The sequence below is a fragment of the Eurypyga helias genome, unplaced genomic scaffold, assembly GCF_000690775.1.
Source record: "Eurypyga helias isolate BGI_N326 unplaced genomic scaffold, ASM69077v1 scaffold12860, whole genome shotgun sequence".
Lineage (NCBI taxonomy): Eukaryota > Metazoa > Chordata > Aves > Eurypygiformes > Eurypygidae > Eurypyga > Eurypyga helias.
The window spans coordinates 170,291-188,431 of NW_010225161.1; the positions used below are offsets into that span (position 1 = coordinate 170,291).

At 41.8% G+C, this 18,141-nt stretch overlaps 1 protein-coding gene across 1 annotated transcript in view; it reads right to left on the minus strand.

Moving 5' to 3' along the window:
• Positions 1-5,104: 5,104 nt before the first annotated feature.
• Positions 5,105-18,141, minus strand: part of EEA1 (early endosome antigen 1) — a 50,553-nt gene continuing 37,516 nt past the window's right edge. Inside the window, 8 exon segments of the mRNA XM_010148417.1 lie at positions 5,105-5,513; positions 6,578-6,676; positions 7,028-7,148; positions 8,757-8,995; positions 9,298-9,483; positions 11,323-11,454; positions 11,897-12,082; positions 18,101-18,141. The exon segment at positions 18,101-18,141 is cut by the window's right edge and continues 16 nt beyond it. Of these exon segments, the coding sequence (XP_010146719.1) occupies positions 5,391-5,513; positions 6,578-6,676; positions 7,028-7,148; positions 8,757-8,995; positions 9,298-9,483; positions 11,323-11,454; positions 11,897-12,082; positions 18,101-18,141 (1,127 nt within the window). The 3' untranslated portion in view covers positions 5,105-5,390.

The window sequence follows — 18,141 nt, forward strand, 5'->3', positions numbered from 1 at the left end:
CCCCAGCCGTCTTTACCCAAAAAAGGCAGGAAATACAGATGAATTTGGGTTTAGTTTAGGTCATAAGGGGAGGAAAAAATGGAAAACAAGCCTACCAGGCTTCTGCTTTCATAGTAATGTTGATCCAAAAGGGTTACAAGGGCTTCAGGAATCTTCAAACGAGCAGATACTGCTGTATCTGCTGCACAGTGAGTGCATAGTACGTGGTGAGCTACAGACAAAAGGCAGTTTATTATATTAGCTAGTACCTATCCTCTTCATTAGTGTGATCTTAAGTGGCAGCTAATGTTCCCTCTAAAGATGCAAACCTCTTTATTCAGTGACCCCTAAAAAAAATTAAAAATAACCCAACAGCTGACTTTCTGTGGCAGGACACTACTATCCAGTTATTGCTGGCTTTGAAAAGTACACCACTTGGTGCTTCGGGGGAGGCTGTGGTTGGACAGCGATTTTAAACGTTTCCTGGAAAGGATGCTGAGGTCGAGAATCCAAAAATTAAGACCTGGACAACTGGCAGCACCCTTGAAAATACGCAAAATTCCCATTTTATAATCTTAAAATGAAGCTCTCCAAAGCCAAGGCGTGCATGACTACATGGGGTTTGTCGTTACACGTGCGCTCGGACGACGATCGCGTACTTGGTACAAAGTAAGTATGAGTGCAATTCTCCTTACACAGCAAGGGGCCAAATGTAATACAGTGGAAAGTCCAGCTGAAGATAAACCTTCTGTCCATTATTACAGCCAGCACATGCAATGAATATGATGCCATTCCAGTTACTGTAGGTTATTTTCAGTTAGACAGCAAAAAGTGCGTCGTGCAAATGACAAGTGTTGTTTCCTGCTCCTCCAGGAATATGAGAGTGGGAAGTGTGGTACTTGGAGGAGTCATTTATCAGTTTTGACATACCACGATATCATTCTTCTTGGTATTGTTTATATTCTGTTTGAACTTAAGCTCCAGCAGTTTTTTGTCTGCCACTGAGTACTGGTCATAAATTTTTTAAGTCTTGCAACAAGCATTTGTTCCCACTTCACGTTCAACTGACATTTAACAATCCAGAAACTTGAGTTTTCCAGGTCCCTCCTTCAGGAATGTCACTTCTCTTACATCTAGCATGAGAGACTCAATTGTTCTTGCTAATGTAATACAAACACAGCAAGGTTACTTCATGCTTCTGCTCCCAAATCCCTTCTTGCTTCACTAAGAAAGCTTTTCCAGTGAGGATTCATAAATAATCCTAATCGTCCCCAAACCAACAAAAAGAGCTATTTGTTGTTCTTATGTACCTAGCACTCCACATTCCATGGCAACTCAAGTTACTTGATACCTTCCAAAAACAGAGGAAAAAGCCCAAACTGTACCATAGAGCCTCGCACTCTTGAGCCAGAGGATGAAGCCAGCTGAAAAATGACATCCCTCTAAATCTCTTGCTTCTGTTGGAAGCTGCAGCAGAAAATTCCTTTTGTCTCTTCATCTGCAGACAGCGACTTTTCCTGCTGTGACTCATTAATTTTATCCTCTTTGTTCAACCTTTGCAGAAAGGGGAAGATTACTGGAGGGAAGGAATACATGGGGAGAAGAAGTAAGAGTGAAGCACAGCCAGCTAAGATCAAAAGCCTGACACTGACCTCGGCAACGCTACCTCCCTCCAGAGGCACTGCAGGGCAGAACTACAAAGTACGTGTTGCTGACATGAGGCGGGGGTAGAACAGTAGGATTTGCTATTTTGGAGGCAACAACCCAGGGAATTGTGTCTGTCATGGAAGAAGTTAAAGAATCTCTCCCCATCCTTAGCAAGACTATCCTTTACACTTTTCCGACTGCCTCCCTAGCTTGTCTCAGCCCAGGTAGCAGCTGGTCTTTCATATTCTGCTCCCCCAGCCATCCTGAATGTGGATGGAGTGTCCTGCAGAGGGCATAGTTTCAGGAACAAGCCCCACACTTCACCATGCCATCCCCTTCCTGATGCCATGGTAATGACCAGTAACCAAAGGCAGCTTGAGGATCCCACACCCCTACGGTTTCAAGCGCTAGTTTCACCGTTATTTCCACCTCTTGCTCTGTAATGCCATCCCCTCAGTGAATCAGGGCAATCTGGTTCTTGCTACAGGCTGTTAAAACACATCCCTCTGCATATTCCAGCTTCGAGGCTCCAGTCTCTTCTGCCATTTTCTTAGTTTTTCCCTCTGTTCCTGTGTTTCCGGTCTGAAAAATCAGTGCATTAGTGTCATTTGTCTGGAATCCTTTCACTCAGCGTGGTAAATGTTACCAGGCTTTTTACTGGGTTTTCGTATTATTTGTATTTTAAAGCAGTGCAACAAAACCCCCACATTCCTACTGACAACATGCCCATCAAAACCGTCAGGCTCTGCAAGCAGATTCATAAATGCAAAGCTTCTCACCTTCCAGTTCCTCTTATTATGTATCTCATAGGTCATTTTACTGAGCTTGAGCACAACTTCCAACCTGGCAGTGAGGCCAAGAGCATTATAGGGTCTATTATGCCATCAACTTGTCAACAAATGCAGACCAGCAGTAAGAACAATAAGCACAGAAGAAGGAGCAGAAGATTTAGAAATGGAGTCATAAATTTACTCCAGTGAAAAGCTGTAGAAATCCTGACCTATTGCTGCAGACTCCAGGCTCAAGCATGGAAGCTTCTACCCCACCACTGGTCCTCCAGATGTTAACAATCTCTCTTTCTACAAATGTGTACATGAAAAGCATTTCCATCCCCTAGAAAAGTTGCTCACATAAACTGGTCAGCAAAAAGCAACCTTCAGAAATTGAGCTGGTTTTGCCCCTGGGGCTGAGGAGCTCCAGATTCCAGTCTGATGTGCACTGCTTCAGTGGCCAGCTGAGTGGGGTGACTGCCTGTCTGTACACAAAGGCATCCCGAAAGGCTGAATTAAGAACAAACCCTACTAGAGCTTCCACCACTTTCTCTTTACTGCAGAGCTCTCTCCTCAGCTTTCACACATTCCCATTCAAAAGCAAGATGCCGGAACACGAGTCTTTTACCCATCTTCCTAGCTCCACTGAAAGATTTCCACCTTCCTCTGCCTCTGCCTCTTCCTTTTGTCCTTGTGCAGTCGTGGGAAGCTTCTCTTCCCTCTCAAAATCCCGCTGCTCCACACGGTCATCCTTCACCCTGAGAGAAGCACGAGGCTCCGTGCGTTAGACAACAGGGCAGAACGCATCTAGGCTGGAGCACGACTGTCACATCTCCACCTCTCCCACGTTTCCAAAATCACGTGTCACAGAAAGGCTCGAAAGCAAGCTCTTCGGATTCTCTCAGTATATAAGTAAGTAGGAAAAAAAACCCCCAGAGGCAAAGATTCTGTTTGTATTTTCTATTCAAAAGATCTTTATGCCAAACGGTTACACTGACGAGGCAAAACAGTGAGTCCAGGGGCTCTGTTCATCCGGAATCGTGGCAGCAAGTGTTTCTTTTCAGCAAGCAATTCTCAAGTTCGAACCAGAAACGCAGGTCAGTATTTCACATAAACCACGGTTGTATCCCAAACCCCTTTACAGTGAGGAGAACCAGTTACATAATTCAACTAGATTTTGAGAAATAACAATTTAAGAAAAACCCTCGGGGAAGACTGCAAGTGTACAGCTCGACAGGTAGGCTAAGAAGGGATATGAAACGTACAGGTCCCTACTTCTAGAGAAGCTGGACTAGGACGACTTTTCACTTGACAGTTAATCTTTCATAAAAGACACTTCTTCATTCACATACAGAGCTGTCAATAGATAAAAGCAAACGAACCTGCCTAACAATGGCTTCCATCATTGTGACAGAATCTGATTCCTTACCTCGGGCAAGAAGTAGAGACATTCAGGGCACAGTCCTTTCCTCTGAACAGCTGGCACAATTTTGTGAGATACAGAAGGCCTTGGGGCAAGGGGAATTTATCAGGGTATTTAAGAGAACGGGTCCCTAAATATCAGAAGGCATAACCCCTGCTCGGCAGAAATAACCTTAACGGTTTTGAAATGCCAGATACAAAGGGAAGAAAAGGTAGAGACAGGCAGGCAAGAACAAACAGGTGTAAATAAAATCACAACGAAGTTTGGAGCCTACATGAACTCCACAGGAAACCTCTGTTGCAAGTACAGAGTAGAAAATACGAATAAATATCTGAAGACATACATATTGGCCTCGTATTTAGAGCTGTTTGGCTTATCACTAAGCTGTTAGGAGGAGATTCACACCACCATTCTGAGCAGACTAAATGGTATAACTAACATACCATCTAAGACCCTCCAGTAATGGGGGTCAGATGGAGCAATGGAAAAACTGAGGTTTGTTCGGTGTAGCAGGAGTTCAGATTCTTCTACCAAAAACTGAGGGAAGGGACAGAAGAAATGCTCAGATAAACTGCTGCACTCTCAAAAAAGACTTTTTCTTGTTAGGATACCTAGAGTGGAAGGTCTGGATGTCCCTTGGAACGACAAGGACCTCTCAGGGCTTCCAGGGTACAGGCAGGGGGAGAGATGTGCTACAGGCTACTACCACTGTTGTCTGTTTGCCTTTTAAAACCCACATATAAGCGTTCCTGAGAATATTTAAATCCATCCACCGAATATGTAAAAGTGAAATCAACCAGTACAGGGTGGAATATTGTACTGTATCATGCCATATTCCTACAACGCCAACTCAACTTTGTCTCAGCGTTTGTTCACACATACTCTCTCTCAGGCACAGACACACACGCAAACCATGGAATACAGTATGTGTTAAGATGTCGCAGCATCCAAGCACTGTAGCTGGGTAAGAACTTGGGTGCTGACACTGCAAGGTCTACAAACCAAGCTGGAGTCGAGTCCAGCCATGACGCTCACTGTGGAGTTCGAACTTTAGAGACCAAAGTCCCAGAACCAGAGAGATAGAAAGAAAACAAAAACACAAGGGGCCATAATGAACATCAGATACACAATCAAATGCAACAATTAGTTACACTTTTACAGCAACATGAAATCCTCACAAGTTTTTGCATCTTCCTTTTTCTTTGAAGGAAACAAGAATAAACCGCAGTATCACATAAACGCTGTTTCTCTTGAACAAAAAAATAAAAGATAAAAAAATACATTGTTACTCCTCTGTTTAAACTTTATTTACAAATAACTGGGTATTTCTAATCTAGACATAGAAGCTCTTTCCAGGGTAAATGGCAATAAGCTATGGATGATCTGAGCCCATGTCTCACAAAAAATACAATAGTTTTACTTGGTATCAATAAACATTTTAAAATATACTAAATTTTGCCAAGTGTTACAATCATTGTCCAAACTGAACAGTAGTCTGAGTGCTGAACGAAGTGCATCAACAGAAATGATAAATTCTAGTGTAACATTTCTTTGTCACTCACGATAGCCAGTTATCCTTGCAAGTCATTAAAGCAAGTATCACAGACTCGGACAGGCTTCTTAGAAGAAGGAGTTAAGGCATTCTTTGCTGAGCACTCAGCACAGAAGATATTTCCACACTGTCTACAGTGGTGCTGTGAAAGAGAAGAAACATACACGCCGAACATCAGCGACAGGGCATCGATCATTAACAGCGATCACTGTCACGTCAAGTCAACTCTCACATTGCAGAAGTCAGCCTGAATTTCTAAATAGCAGCTACACAGCACACAGGAGGGCAGAGCAGTAAATCCTTTCTAAAGGGCATAGGAGTAAAATATTCAGAAGTGCTTCGCTGAGTCAGGAGACTAGACCAGTTTCAGAAATGAACTGGTTAAAGTTCATCCTCCTCTTGAATTTCTGCTCTTGAACCTGTTCTGGTCACATAAAACGTGCTCTTCTTACATGTAACTACCCTTTTTCACACTGAGCAGTACCCTTGAATCCAGCAGCCTTTGTTCAAAGACTACCCGACGAACACCACTTCAAATAATACAGGAGAGGGAGAGCCACCTAAGACCAAGTCAGGAAGCACTGCAAAATGAACTTCCTAATATCCCTCATCTACCGCACTGCCAAGTCACTTGTTGGAGGGATGTAACCTATGGATGAAGGGCAGACCCTGCCAGTTGAGGGATGCCAACTTCTTGGCTGACCACAGCTGTTTTTACAAACAAGGTCTGACGACAGAGCTAAAACACACCCAAGTTGTTTCTTCTGTTCCATGTCTAGTCAGTGTTCAGGAAGTGATAGTCACAAAGCAGCAGATCATGTCTATGATGCCTCATATTTTCACATATATCTAATTTCAAGAAATTTACATTCCTTTTATACCTGTAAATCCAGTTCAGACTGCTTAACAATAAGCTTACTGTAAATACCCTTACACCAGTGTAATTCTGCCTGCTCGCCTAGGGGACTGAACTATTTTAACACTGTTTATAAACTGATGCTGTTAAAATGGCAAAAGAATCATGAATAAAGTAAGTTCAAACAACTTCACTTTTAATATTCCAGGCACTGTATGCAGTAACTGTATTCTGAGGTGTCCTGAGTATCACAGCACAAGGAAGACCATTTTCTGAAGTCTGTGTCTCATCTACGAGTTTGAAAACAACAGAGTAAGAAAATCCCCAGACACACAGTAAAACACACCTACCCTTCTCACTGTCACCGAAAAGCCTTTTCCACAGGCCATACAATTCTGTACCTCATTGTCTTCTGCCCACTTCCTGTTGAGAGCTTGGGTGTGTTTGATCTATATAGGAGATATTAAAAAAAAAACAAAAACATTTTTTTAAACATGCATGTCTAATTCTTACTAATTTCCTCTAATTTCACTGCACACACTACCCAGTGCAATAGGACAGCACCAATTCTGCCATGACACCAAGAGCTTCTATTTCTTCAGAGATAAAATCTTCCAAGTTTCAAAGCTATGAGCAGATTTAAGAACCCACAGACAGCAATATGGCCCTCGTACACCACAGGTATAACCTCTTAATCACTCTGTAATGGTAACCCACCACCAATCTGACACAAACTTGAAGTTCTTATAAGTTCTGACACAGAAAATCAACAGGTTTAGTTGCTTCAAATCAAATTGTACCTGTAATGACTGGTTTTCTCGGCCAAGTTCCTGCATTGCAGCAGTAGTGTTATCCAGCTTTTTCTTCATTTCTACAAGTTTGGCTTGAAGCTTTTCAATTTCTCCCTCACTTTTTATACACCTGAGGAAAAACAGTCAATAGTCAGCTCAAAGCACATGAAGGCAATGTACACTGCCTCCTTCGGGCAGGTTGTCATGACTGAGAAGTTACTCTCACAACACCCAGCCAAAAACACCTTCGCTGTTAAAAGTTCTTGGATGCCTTGACTGGAAAAATGTTCTTTTGTAATAAGCAGTTTAAGATTATCTGGAATTGCTCCCAAATATCTGCAGCTTATTAATACCTGGAGTTGCTCCCAAAACCAGTGATGGCACTGAATGCAGTTCATCAGTGCATCCCAGATAAGCATCCCGGTGCAACAGGAGACGCTCACAGACCGGCTGTGGCAGATCAGGTCAGATAACGGAGCAGAAAAGTAACCTTTTCTTTTAGCAAGGCCACTTCCCATCAGCTGAAATTTAGTTAACTGTTGAAAGCCAAATTTCAAAGCACCTTTTTTTTGCCAAAATCCAGAAAAGCTACTGGATGAGTTCAGCACAGTATGGCAAGGGATTGCTGAAGAAAGAGGATCTCACTTCACTTGATCCCATCCTTTCCCAAAGTCTACTGGTCAGATAACAAATCAGCAAGCTTAACAGTAATGAAAAAGTTTTCCACTCTGCCTTCACCAAACATGTCAGAAAACAAGGACACAATCATAGAATGGTTTGGGTTGGAAGGGACCTTAAAGACCATCCAGTTCCAACCCTCCTGCCATGGGCAGGGCCACCTTCCTTCCACTAGACCAGGTTGCTCAAAGCCTCATCCAGCCTGGCCTTGAAGACGGCCACAGGAAAGAAAGTTTCCTGTCTCACAGGTGTTTCTTCTACCATTGTACTCGCTGCTTGCGGGTAACTCCTGCTGCCTTGCATGCCTCCTGCTGCCTGAAGGAAAGGCATTCTGCTTACCTGAGGTTTAAATATGTTGCAGAGACAACAGCAGAACTGGAGGAAAGACACCCGTAGGTTTTCAGGGGTTCACACAAAATGCCTCGAGTGAACCTTAGCCCATCTAATCCAATTACATGTCCCATCTCCTAACACTGAGCAGTGGGCACACCTAGAAGACCCTAAGCAAAGTCTGTGTTACTGGAGGCACTAAGGAGTCTCTTCCAGGCTTCTGGATGGCTAGTGCGTCTACTCTGAGTCAAGGCAGGGCAGCCACAGAGAGATGGAGAAGGATAGTTGACGCAGGTAAGTGAAGATCTCTCTCTGCCAGGCCTTCCAAAGTTCACACAACAGATGAGGTAAAGATGAGAAGCGACAACCCACACACCTCAAAGTTCAGAGGAGCCCAATGTATTTGGAAGGCTCTTATGGACAGGCATAAATCTTCGACCACACGCAGAGAGCTGTGACTTTGGCGATAAGTCTGCCTGATTTTCTACAACAGTCACCCTGTCAAAGCCCACAGAGAGCACAGTTTGTTCACAACACCCCTTGCTGTGCCTTGGCAGGGATGACAGAAGGGTGCCCTCTGGAAACTGCACCCACAGCCCAGGCACTAGGAACAAACATGGACTTAAATAAAGCAATGCATAGAGAATCCTGAATCAACTGAAACAAGTCTTCAGTGTGAAGCTATCCATTTCCCAAGCTATGCTTCCACATCATTGTGACCACAGCTTACCTCTCCAGCAACGCTCTTCTCTCATCTTGATTGTTCTGCACTGTTGCTTCCAAGACAGCGATGTCCCCACGTAAATCGTCCGTCTGTTTCTCCAGCTCACTCACTCGCCTCTGACTGCTTTGCCACTCTTTCTTCATGGTAGCCAGGTTTTCATTCAAGGCTGTGACCTGCATGGTGAGCTTGCTCTCCTTCTCCTCATGTTTCCGCTTTTCTTCTTCTTTCTCTTTTTTCTCTGTGTGCTAAGAAAACAATGGAAGAATGAAAAACAACCTTGCAAGTATTCATTCCCTATTCCTCACACTTAATTGAGGTAGAGAATCTTAATGCACTAGCATGGCTACTTTTAATCAACAAACTCTATTAGGCAAGGCTGTCATCCCACTGAAATTTTTCTACACTATTAAATGCCTCAAAGATTTCTGACCTTGTCATTTAAAAATTAACGTAATGTGAAACTAAAGTCAACTCTTTGGTTCCTCTCTGTCCCTGAAAGAATCCAAAGTGATCAAAAAAAGAGTCTTATACTCTCTAACATACTAACCAGTTTAACTTCAATTTCAGTACATTCTTTCTTCAGCTCCTCTTCTCTCTTTTTCAGCTGATCTTTGACAGCTTGATGGGTTTTCTTCTCCTGTTCCAGAGATGAATTCATATTATCTATTTTGCCCTGCAGCTCTAATTTCTGTTGAATCAACAGCTGTTTTGCATCCTTGAGATTTGCCACCTCCTGTGAGGATACAGAGCTCAGAGTTAAAGTAGCAACTGAAAGTGTAAATAGTTTAAATTCGCAAGTACTGTGATTTTTTCCAAGGAGAGGACAGCAATAATGTTTAGTTTTGTCACTGGAAGAAAGGATGAGTTTATAATATAAAGTATCAGTGATTTTCATGATCAAAGATTTTAAACTTATACCCACATTACGAACAACACTCGCTTTTTAAAATAAATTTATGTTTCTACTAAAGTAGCGGAAACTGGGGGATTATTTTCTACAGTTCTTTGAAAGACAAGTCCATTGTCATTTTCTAGTGTCTGTTCTAAAATTCACTTTACATTGTTCTCTGGTTGCAATAATGATGTTAAAAGCAGTGTAATCACAATGTAAAAAAATAAACACTGATGGAGGAAAGCTAGTTTCTATTAGTCTTAACTGTGTAAATAATTACCCTATGTTTTAAGCAAGCAAGATGATACATTTGGTTCGAGTATTAGTTTTAGTTGTTCCTCTGTAATAAAACATGAAAAATCCTGAAGTAGAATAGTTGGTTGAATTTATAGGAATCATTTTCCTTAAAATTACATAGCCCAGCATGCACGTAGTAACAGGCCAATAGGGGCTGCCAGATTTCCGTAAATCAAAACTCATGTCACAAATTAAAACCAAAACAAAGACATGGAGAGAACATATCCCCAGGGCAAGGGGATGCCCTATAGATGCATATCTATCCATTCCTTGGTAGGACACGGGAAAAAAGAGTATAAGCCTTTAGGAGACAATTTCTAGTTTAGTCCGATTGCTTGTAGGGAGTTCGAGAGAGAAGTAGTAAAGCTGCCATTGGTGCGCACACATTTTATATACATCGTCATAAATTTTCTTTAGAATAGGGATTTTAGGAATGATGAGAAATATAATAACCTTTCCCCAAAACCCCAGAAAGTACTGGGCATAAATTGCTTGACAGAAACAAAGTACAGACTTCTATCTAAAAATAAGAGACCATTTTCTAAACAATGGGGAACAAAAGAACATCTGAAACTCATGATATCACGTTACTTCCTTTTTATTAGCATATAGGGACTGTACCTTTACTTAAACTTGTGCAGCAACTTAAACCCTTTGTGCTTAACAGATGCAAATATAACTACCAATAGTATAATATGGCAAATACAAACTACAGCCTTCTAGGAGCATTTGTTTCTACAGAGACTGAAAAAATTAAATACATAGAATGTAGTGAGAAATAGTTTGTTCTACTGAAGACTAAGAATTATTTAATTAAAGCCTCCAAACTTTTACCCTTTAGAGAGCTAATTTGATTGTTATGATTTTGGAAGAGAGTTAGTCTTTTATGAGGCTCCTGACATTGTTTCTTCCCCAATTGTGACTTTTCAAAACATTTTAAGAAACCACAGCACATCAAGGGAGTTTCAACTCTACCACACATCCTTAAGAAGCAACAGATGTGCCTAGAATATCTGGGAAACTTCACATTCATGACACTTTTGGACATCTTTTCTGCACTTCAGAATACCAAGCAAGGGTATGCACAGCCAATCTACAGTGAAACACAAGAAGCGCCATGACATACAACCTGTCCTGAAGCTAAGGCAAGTTAAGTGGTCCACCTGGCCAAGGACACTGGGCACCAGTGCTCCAGGATTATCCCTAATCAAGTCAGCATTCCTCAGGAACCTCAACAAAATCTGTGCTTTGCTTCCCTTACCTGTGATACTGATATTTACAGCACCCATCCTTTTAAAGCCATTCCAGATAACATCTACTGAGTAGGCACATATTTCTTACCACATAACCAACCACATGAAGATTCAGTTTGTCTCAATATACCTTCTCAAATTCTTGCTTGCAGGCTCTAAGCTCTTCACCCAGCTTGGTGCTTTCCTTTTCAAGTCTACTCCTTATTTCCTGGAGCTCTGTTGTTTTACATTTTTCATTAGCCAAATCTTTTTCTTTCAAAATCTTGAAGAAAAATAGAAAGTGCTAGAAAAGTTACTCCAACTTCACAAAATAAAAAAAAACCAACCCCCAAACCACCAAACAAAAAACATCCAGGGATCAAAACCTACTTGGAAGCTTTGTAACTAAGGGGAAACAACTGTAGCCACAGTTGGTAGTGCAAACAATTAGCAGCGTGTTTGCAGTTTAAGATTAAAAACTAATAACGTTTTCCACCTGTCTAACCACTTAAAGCAAATTAACAGCCTATCTAGAATCAAATTCACTTCAACTGTCTGTTAACAGTCTTTGCACCAGAGGTTCAGTAAAACTGCCATTGCGATGCACTACAGCAGTGCTATGCCCTCACAGTAACCCTTATTCGAGGATGTTACAGAAATGAATAAAGGGTGCCTGCAGGGGTGGACATGTCTGTGTGAAGACTTCAAAAGACAGAGGCATTTACCCTGTCATTCTGAAGATCCTGTAACATTTTGGTCTTCTCAGCCAGCTGCTGCTCCTTCTTTGATGCATCCTGCTCCAGTGTAGACTTCGCTTTCTTCAGTTCCTGAATCTGCTGATTATTGCTAGCAATTCTATTTCTGCTGGAAACTAATTCTTCTTGAGCTAGAGCAAGTTTTTCTTCTGTGGACTAATTACAAAGAGAGTTCTACAAATTATCTTTCAGTATAAGAGCTTCAGAAATGCAACATTCACTTAAACATTTTCCACATGGAAAAATCGTCATCTAGGTGCAACATGCAGCTTCAAGTGCTGACAAAGCATAGCTACAGCAACTTCTAGGTTATGAGGTTACCCAAAGTAAAGAGACTACCCCCGTCCCATTTCCAGCAGCAGTACCTTACTGTACATACTCCAGCTTACATCCTTCCACAGAGAAAAGGTGAAAAAGGCAGAGAAAGAAAGGTGACTGAGGAATCATGAACTTGAATTTGTTCACACACATTTATTTTATTCTCTAGGCAAATCAACTGCTCTGTAACTCTAGACAGCTGATACATAAGAGGCAGTGAGGCTATACTGTGAAGATTTCAGAAGTCATTCAATGCCATTTTTCACCAATGACTTCATGAAGCTAGTGCTAGGACAACTGTAAAATGTTTGAAAATCCTACAATGAAATGCCAGGACAAAACATTTCACAGTCTCAGCTGCATCAACAGTTTAAACACAAAACTCAAACTTTCATTCCAAATCTGTTACAGATTATATTTTAATTTGCCTCCAACTCTCCCCATTACCTGGAAAAAGAACTTGGATTTACTTCCCTACAACAGATCACAAAAACACAAGAAACAACCAAAAAACTTGAATCCAGGGCTCATTCTATTTGCTCAGATCAAAGTCAAACTTTGGGGTGGTTCTTGTGTTACTATTCTGGAGGTTATTTTTTTTAGAGCCTTTGTCTTAGGCAAGGACTCACTCCACTTAGAAGCAGGTACTTTCACAAAGAACCAAGGAGAAAGAAAAATACCAAACTCATCCTTCACTCCTCCAAAATATTGGTATTTTATGGAAATCTTTGACGCTAAGATACAGGAAGTGAGATTTAGTAGTAGCAGTAAGGTTATTACCTTCAGTGCACCAGGAAGGATTTACATCCTGTCAGGATAAACTAAATTCTTTCTGAAGCTCTTACTTAAATCCCAATCAAATCTCTTGTTGAAGGTTGGTGATTTCAAAAGGAACAATAAGCAAAACTTTGACTTCACTTCATTATGTATACACTTTAGCCAACCCCATGTTGATTTAAAGACAAATTGATTTCTGATGCCTCCTAACGCCCAGTTGTGATGTCTGAAGTGTCTTGCTTGTGGAGTCAGACTTCCTTTGAAGCACCAATGACAAACACAGCTGATTCAATGGCATTTGCAACAACCCCAGTGGCTCTTAAAAAGCACCCACTGGCTTTTGAAATTAATTTGCAGACAAATTATTTTATTTGCTTTCTGAGCTATGAGAGTTGACTACTTAACATTTTGCAAGGTGTTAACTCAGATTTTTTTTTTAAGCGAAATAGGAGGTGCTTTTGAGATTTCAAGCTTTCAGTAGGATGTTTCAGCAAAATTATCCCTCTCTGCTCCACTGTGGGCAGTGAAGCACTATATTTGATGCATCACCATATAACATTCTTCACAGGAAAACTCAATAGCCCCTACAGTTTTAGAAAGAAACATAATGAAACCACAGCTTTTATTCAAATTTGTTTCCAGCAGAAGAAATGTGGTTACATCCAATTTGTTAGCACAGGATGGTGGCATTTGATTAAGTGGATAGTGACACCCCAATCGAAAGCCTCACGTAGGGCAGACTCCTCTCTCAACTCCCCCCTCAAAGTCTCTAGACTGGACACATTATCTCATTGTGTCTGTACCTAGGCTAAGAGAAGACAAACATTCCTATAAGGGGACCCAGTATTCAGCCCACTCTCTACTGTATTATGCACACACACTTCTATAATTCAGTAGTTTGCAATGTAAGAGATTCGGAATTCTGTATATAATTTAGCATATACAAGTGCCTCTGAATTGTGCTGTGGTTAATAATGATACTGTCTACCTTAACTGGGAAACCATTCAGTATAATTTTAACATTAAATCAACCTTATATTTATGCCTGCCTTTCTGCTTTGCCCAAAATTCCCTTACAGCATCCTTTGGAAATGAGCAGAAATCTTCTGGCACATGGTTGAATATTCCAGTTATTATCCTAGCTCCTGGCCCCATCCTGAGACCATTATTCAGCCTGATTCTTTTGGACTGCTGAGGAGCTCACATCTTTAAAATAAAATCACCTCTCAAAACATCTGATGCCATTTCTCGCATTTAATTACCATTCAGTTTTGCCATTACTCCCAGAATATGATGGGTCTTCTCCCAAGAAGATACTCTGAGTCATGAAATTGCTCTTCAGGATAACAGACAAAATCAAATGCAAGGAAAAGGTGCAGAACAAAAGATGCCAATCTGTACTTATTTTTGTAAATAAAAGCAGCTGCTAGGGTGACTGGCATAGAGTTTAAATAAATAAAGAAAATTATAAGAAGATAGCACAGTCTGACTCTCAGTCTGCAACTTGAGCTGTTACAGTGCAAATAATAGTGCCAACGGCAGAACTGGTCCTAGATAGGTGGTAGGACCTGGATTCATTCCACCTCGGTGAAGTCCACAAATGCGCGTTTTAGTCTGTGTGCTCCCTGATCCCAGTGCACAAGGAGACATGAAATTACTCACAGATGCTGACCTGATCTCTCTTCGCTTCCTAAGAAGAAGGATTAGACTGACTGTAGGCAACTTTGGCTCCTGACTTACAGACCTGAGGTTTGGCAGCATGAATATTCTCCCAGAACATCCACTGAAGATACACTGACAGCGATGCCAATATTGGAGGCAAAGAAGCATTCTTTTGAGAACACAGAGGAAACCAGGACTGACTACAAAGAGCACAAATGCCAAGACTGAAGGATATTTGGCAGAGCTCAGGAGAGCAGGATTCACACAAAATATGTTTGCACGAACTCAAAATTGAGGCAAAAATAACAGTTCTGCATTTTTATTAACTATTCTAAATAAAACACCCCTTTTCCACAAAAAAAGCATTACATTTTCTGTGCATGCATACAAAAAATGTTTATATATTATATATACACACATATATATGTGTGTGTGTATAAAAAATATTCGGTGGAGGTTTTTTTATTATTCTATTTTTTTTTTACTAAAAACTACAGCTTTTGCAAGTACCAAATCCTACCCAATTTCTTTTTCCGGTCACACAGACAAAAACATATGAATGCAGTTACTGCTACAGACAGTGCACTTTTAAACCAAAATTTGCAGCAAATAGCATCCATAAAATTGTAACCACGTTCTCACTTCTAATCTGTTACACTTCTCCTCTGCATGACTTGCAGCTTCAGAGTCTGCATCTGGCTACAGCCACCTGGCTGGGACCTCCTCGTATGGAACCCGAGCCCGGGTCAGGGATGCTGATGGCACCCGGCAGCAGCTGCTGCTCTGCGGCTCCCTCACACGAAGCACTGGCTCTCCCCCCGCAGAACTCCACTTTTGCATCTGCTGGCACTTTCAGGCACACCTCAGCCCCCCAGGCGAGACGATCCAGCGATCCCAGCAGTGATATTCCGATCAGATGCCAGCAGATGGTGCTCTGTGCACGGCCCAACTCCTGCCATCGCTCCCAGGAACCCTACTCCGCTCACCCACACACCCTACAGCCTGTTTTGATCCATCCCCACGCCCGAAACCTGGCCTCACCAATGGTGTGGGTGCTACACCACGTGGGAATGTTTAACTTTTCCCCTGTAGTATGTGTAACAAGAAAACCCAGCACAGCTAGGATCTCGCCACAGGGCCTGTCCCAGCCTGCCCTGGACGACGCTGGGCTTCCAACCGTGCTGACTTAACCCAGCAGTGCAGGGAGCTCCTACGGCCTGCACGGAATGACACCTCAGCTCAGCTTACACACAAGTTTTAAACACTTCTACTACTGCCTACTGCTAAGATTAAGACCAATCTGCAGCCCAGCCCACCCACCAGCTTTGGTTCCAAAATTCAAACAATATTTGTCAGTCTGGCTGAAAATCAACCTCTACTGAGTAACTCCCTTAAGCCAAAGTAGATGACTGACTTTGAACGGGACTGTGAAACTGAACCGTAAAGTATTTCTGACCTGAGTGGGATTTTGGTGTTCAGCTCTCAAGACTAATGTTATCATGCTGAGGCTTTCTGAACATGTTTTTCCCTTGTAGCTATCACTACTTCTTTAGGTTAACATAGGCAGCATATCCACATTTAAAGATCTGCTCCCCCACCTTCTCCCTCTTCTGCGTTTACAGAAAGAAGGCGGTCGCAAGCAGACCTCACTAATCCCATTTAACGTTTTAATTCTTATTTTCAAGTCAAACAAACAGCCTCCAATCGGTACATCAGTACTGAGGACCCTAATCTTCCTCGGGCTCTCTAGGGTCCACAGAGACTCACATAATAAATCAAGTAACCTGACTGCTCGTCTTGACAGTCTTGTCTTCCTGTTGTCATCATCTTATTTTACCTTTTTGCATGGATGTTCTCTCTCTATCCCTTGCTACCATCCCCATTCAGGGTTCAAAGCATATGGGACGCCTACTGTCCAGTTTTATACTTGCCAGAACTAGAGGTCATCAAAATGGTTTAATAGTACCTCTTCAGAGTTATTTCTGCAATGAGCAACACTTAAGTGAAAGCTACACCAAAAAACAGTTACTGAGCACATTCAGTGCTTTTACAGGTCATTGCATTACCAAATGTTGATCTAAATGTATCGCAGGAAATTAACTTGCAGAGGTTCACATGCTACAGTGACTAACCCTAACAAAGAGTATGTTTAAAACCCCTTTGCTTGTTAATCATGCCAAAGTTCCTCATACCTCTACGCAGCGATTCAACCAAGCTGCACTGAAAGTAAAGCTTCTGCAACCCACAGGGACGTGTGGCAGGTAGTCTAATGCTACAGAGGAGGAGTATGATGAATGAAATTCCAGTGACCTACATGTAAAGGAGCTCTTTATCTTTTTTTTTTTTTTTTTTAAATAACCCGAAGCCTGGAGTTTCTATGGCCCGACAGCTCACATGGGCCTATCTGAAGTGGCCACACGACCTTTAACAATTTCAGTGGTAGGACTGAAAGGCCTCCACTGGGACAAGTGAAAGGGAGCTATAAAAGCAAAGCAGTCACCAAAGGCTTCTTTCACACATAACGAAGCAAACAGAAGCTGACATCTAAACCAGATCAGATGATCTGTCCTTCCAAAGTGCCTATTTCTCTCCATAAACTTTACAACAGTAGTGTTGGACAGACAGACAAAGCTGGAATGGGATTCATCTGAAAAGTGCCAGAGCTACACACCTTGCCAGCAGACAGCACAGTATGTCCTGGGACTAACTGGAGCATTGGCTTAGCACTGACATGAAGGAGGGTGGCAGAAAAAAATCTACAAAAACCACCATTGCTGACTGACTCAAGTCCCAGCAGTACCTCTCTGAAGGCACTACACCCTAATACTTAATTAGATAAATTCAGCTTAGGAATAGCAAAGATCTCAAGGACTAAGTTCTGATACCTGGATTCCAGGCAGGGCCCTAAACCTACTGTTTCTGTTAGTTTGACATGTCTGAAAGTCTACAGTCAGCCAGGAAGAAGCAGAAGGGGCAAGGTCATGGAAAAGGCTGACAACTAGAATTCTAGTTAAATCATCTATAGGATAGTGGTTACTCACATGCTGGCAGAGACTTTGCCCTAATTAGCTATGCTATTTAAATTAGTTGAAAGTTACAACGCATAACAAGAAAAAGCAACACAAAACCTTAACCCTTAAAGAATACAGACATAAACCATGTTTTACTTTGCTCCCACAGCTCAGACTGCTGCTGCAGAAATGGAAAGGTAGCTCAGGTAAGCTGGCAAATACCCTTGCCTGTAAATTACTTTCAGGCTGTACTTTGTCCCAGGGGAAAGGATTGAACAGCATGAAATTCTATATATAGCGGAAGAGCTTCTTCTCCCTACACAGTTCTTGCACTGTTTCTTGGTCTTCAAAATGGATACATACAGATCTATTGAGTCACATATGACATTAAAATGACTGTAAGTACCTTAAGGTCTTGCCTGGTGGCGAGCAGCTCAGACTCTTTCC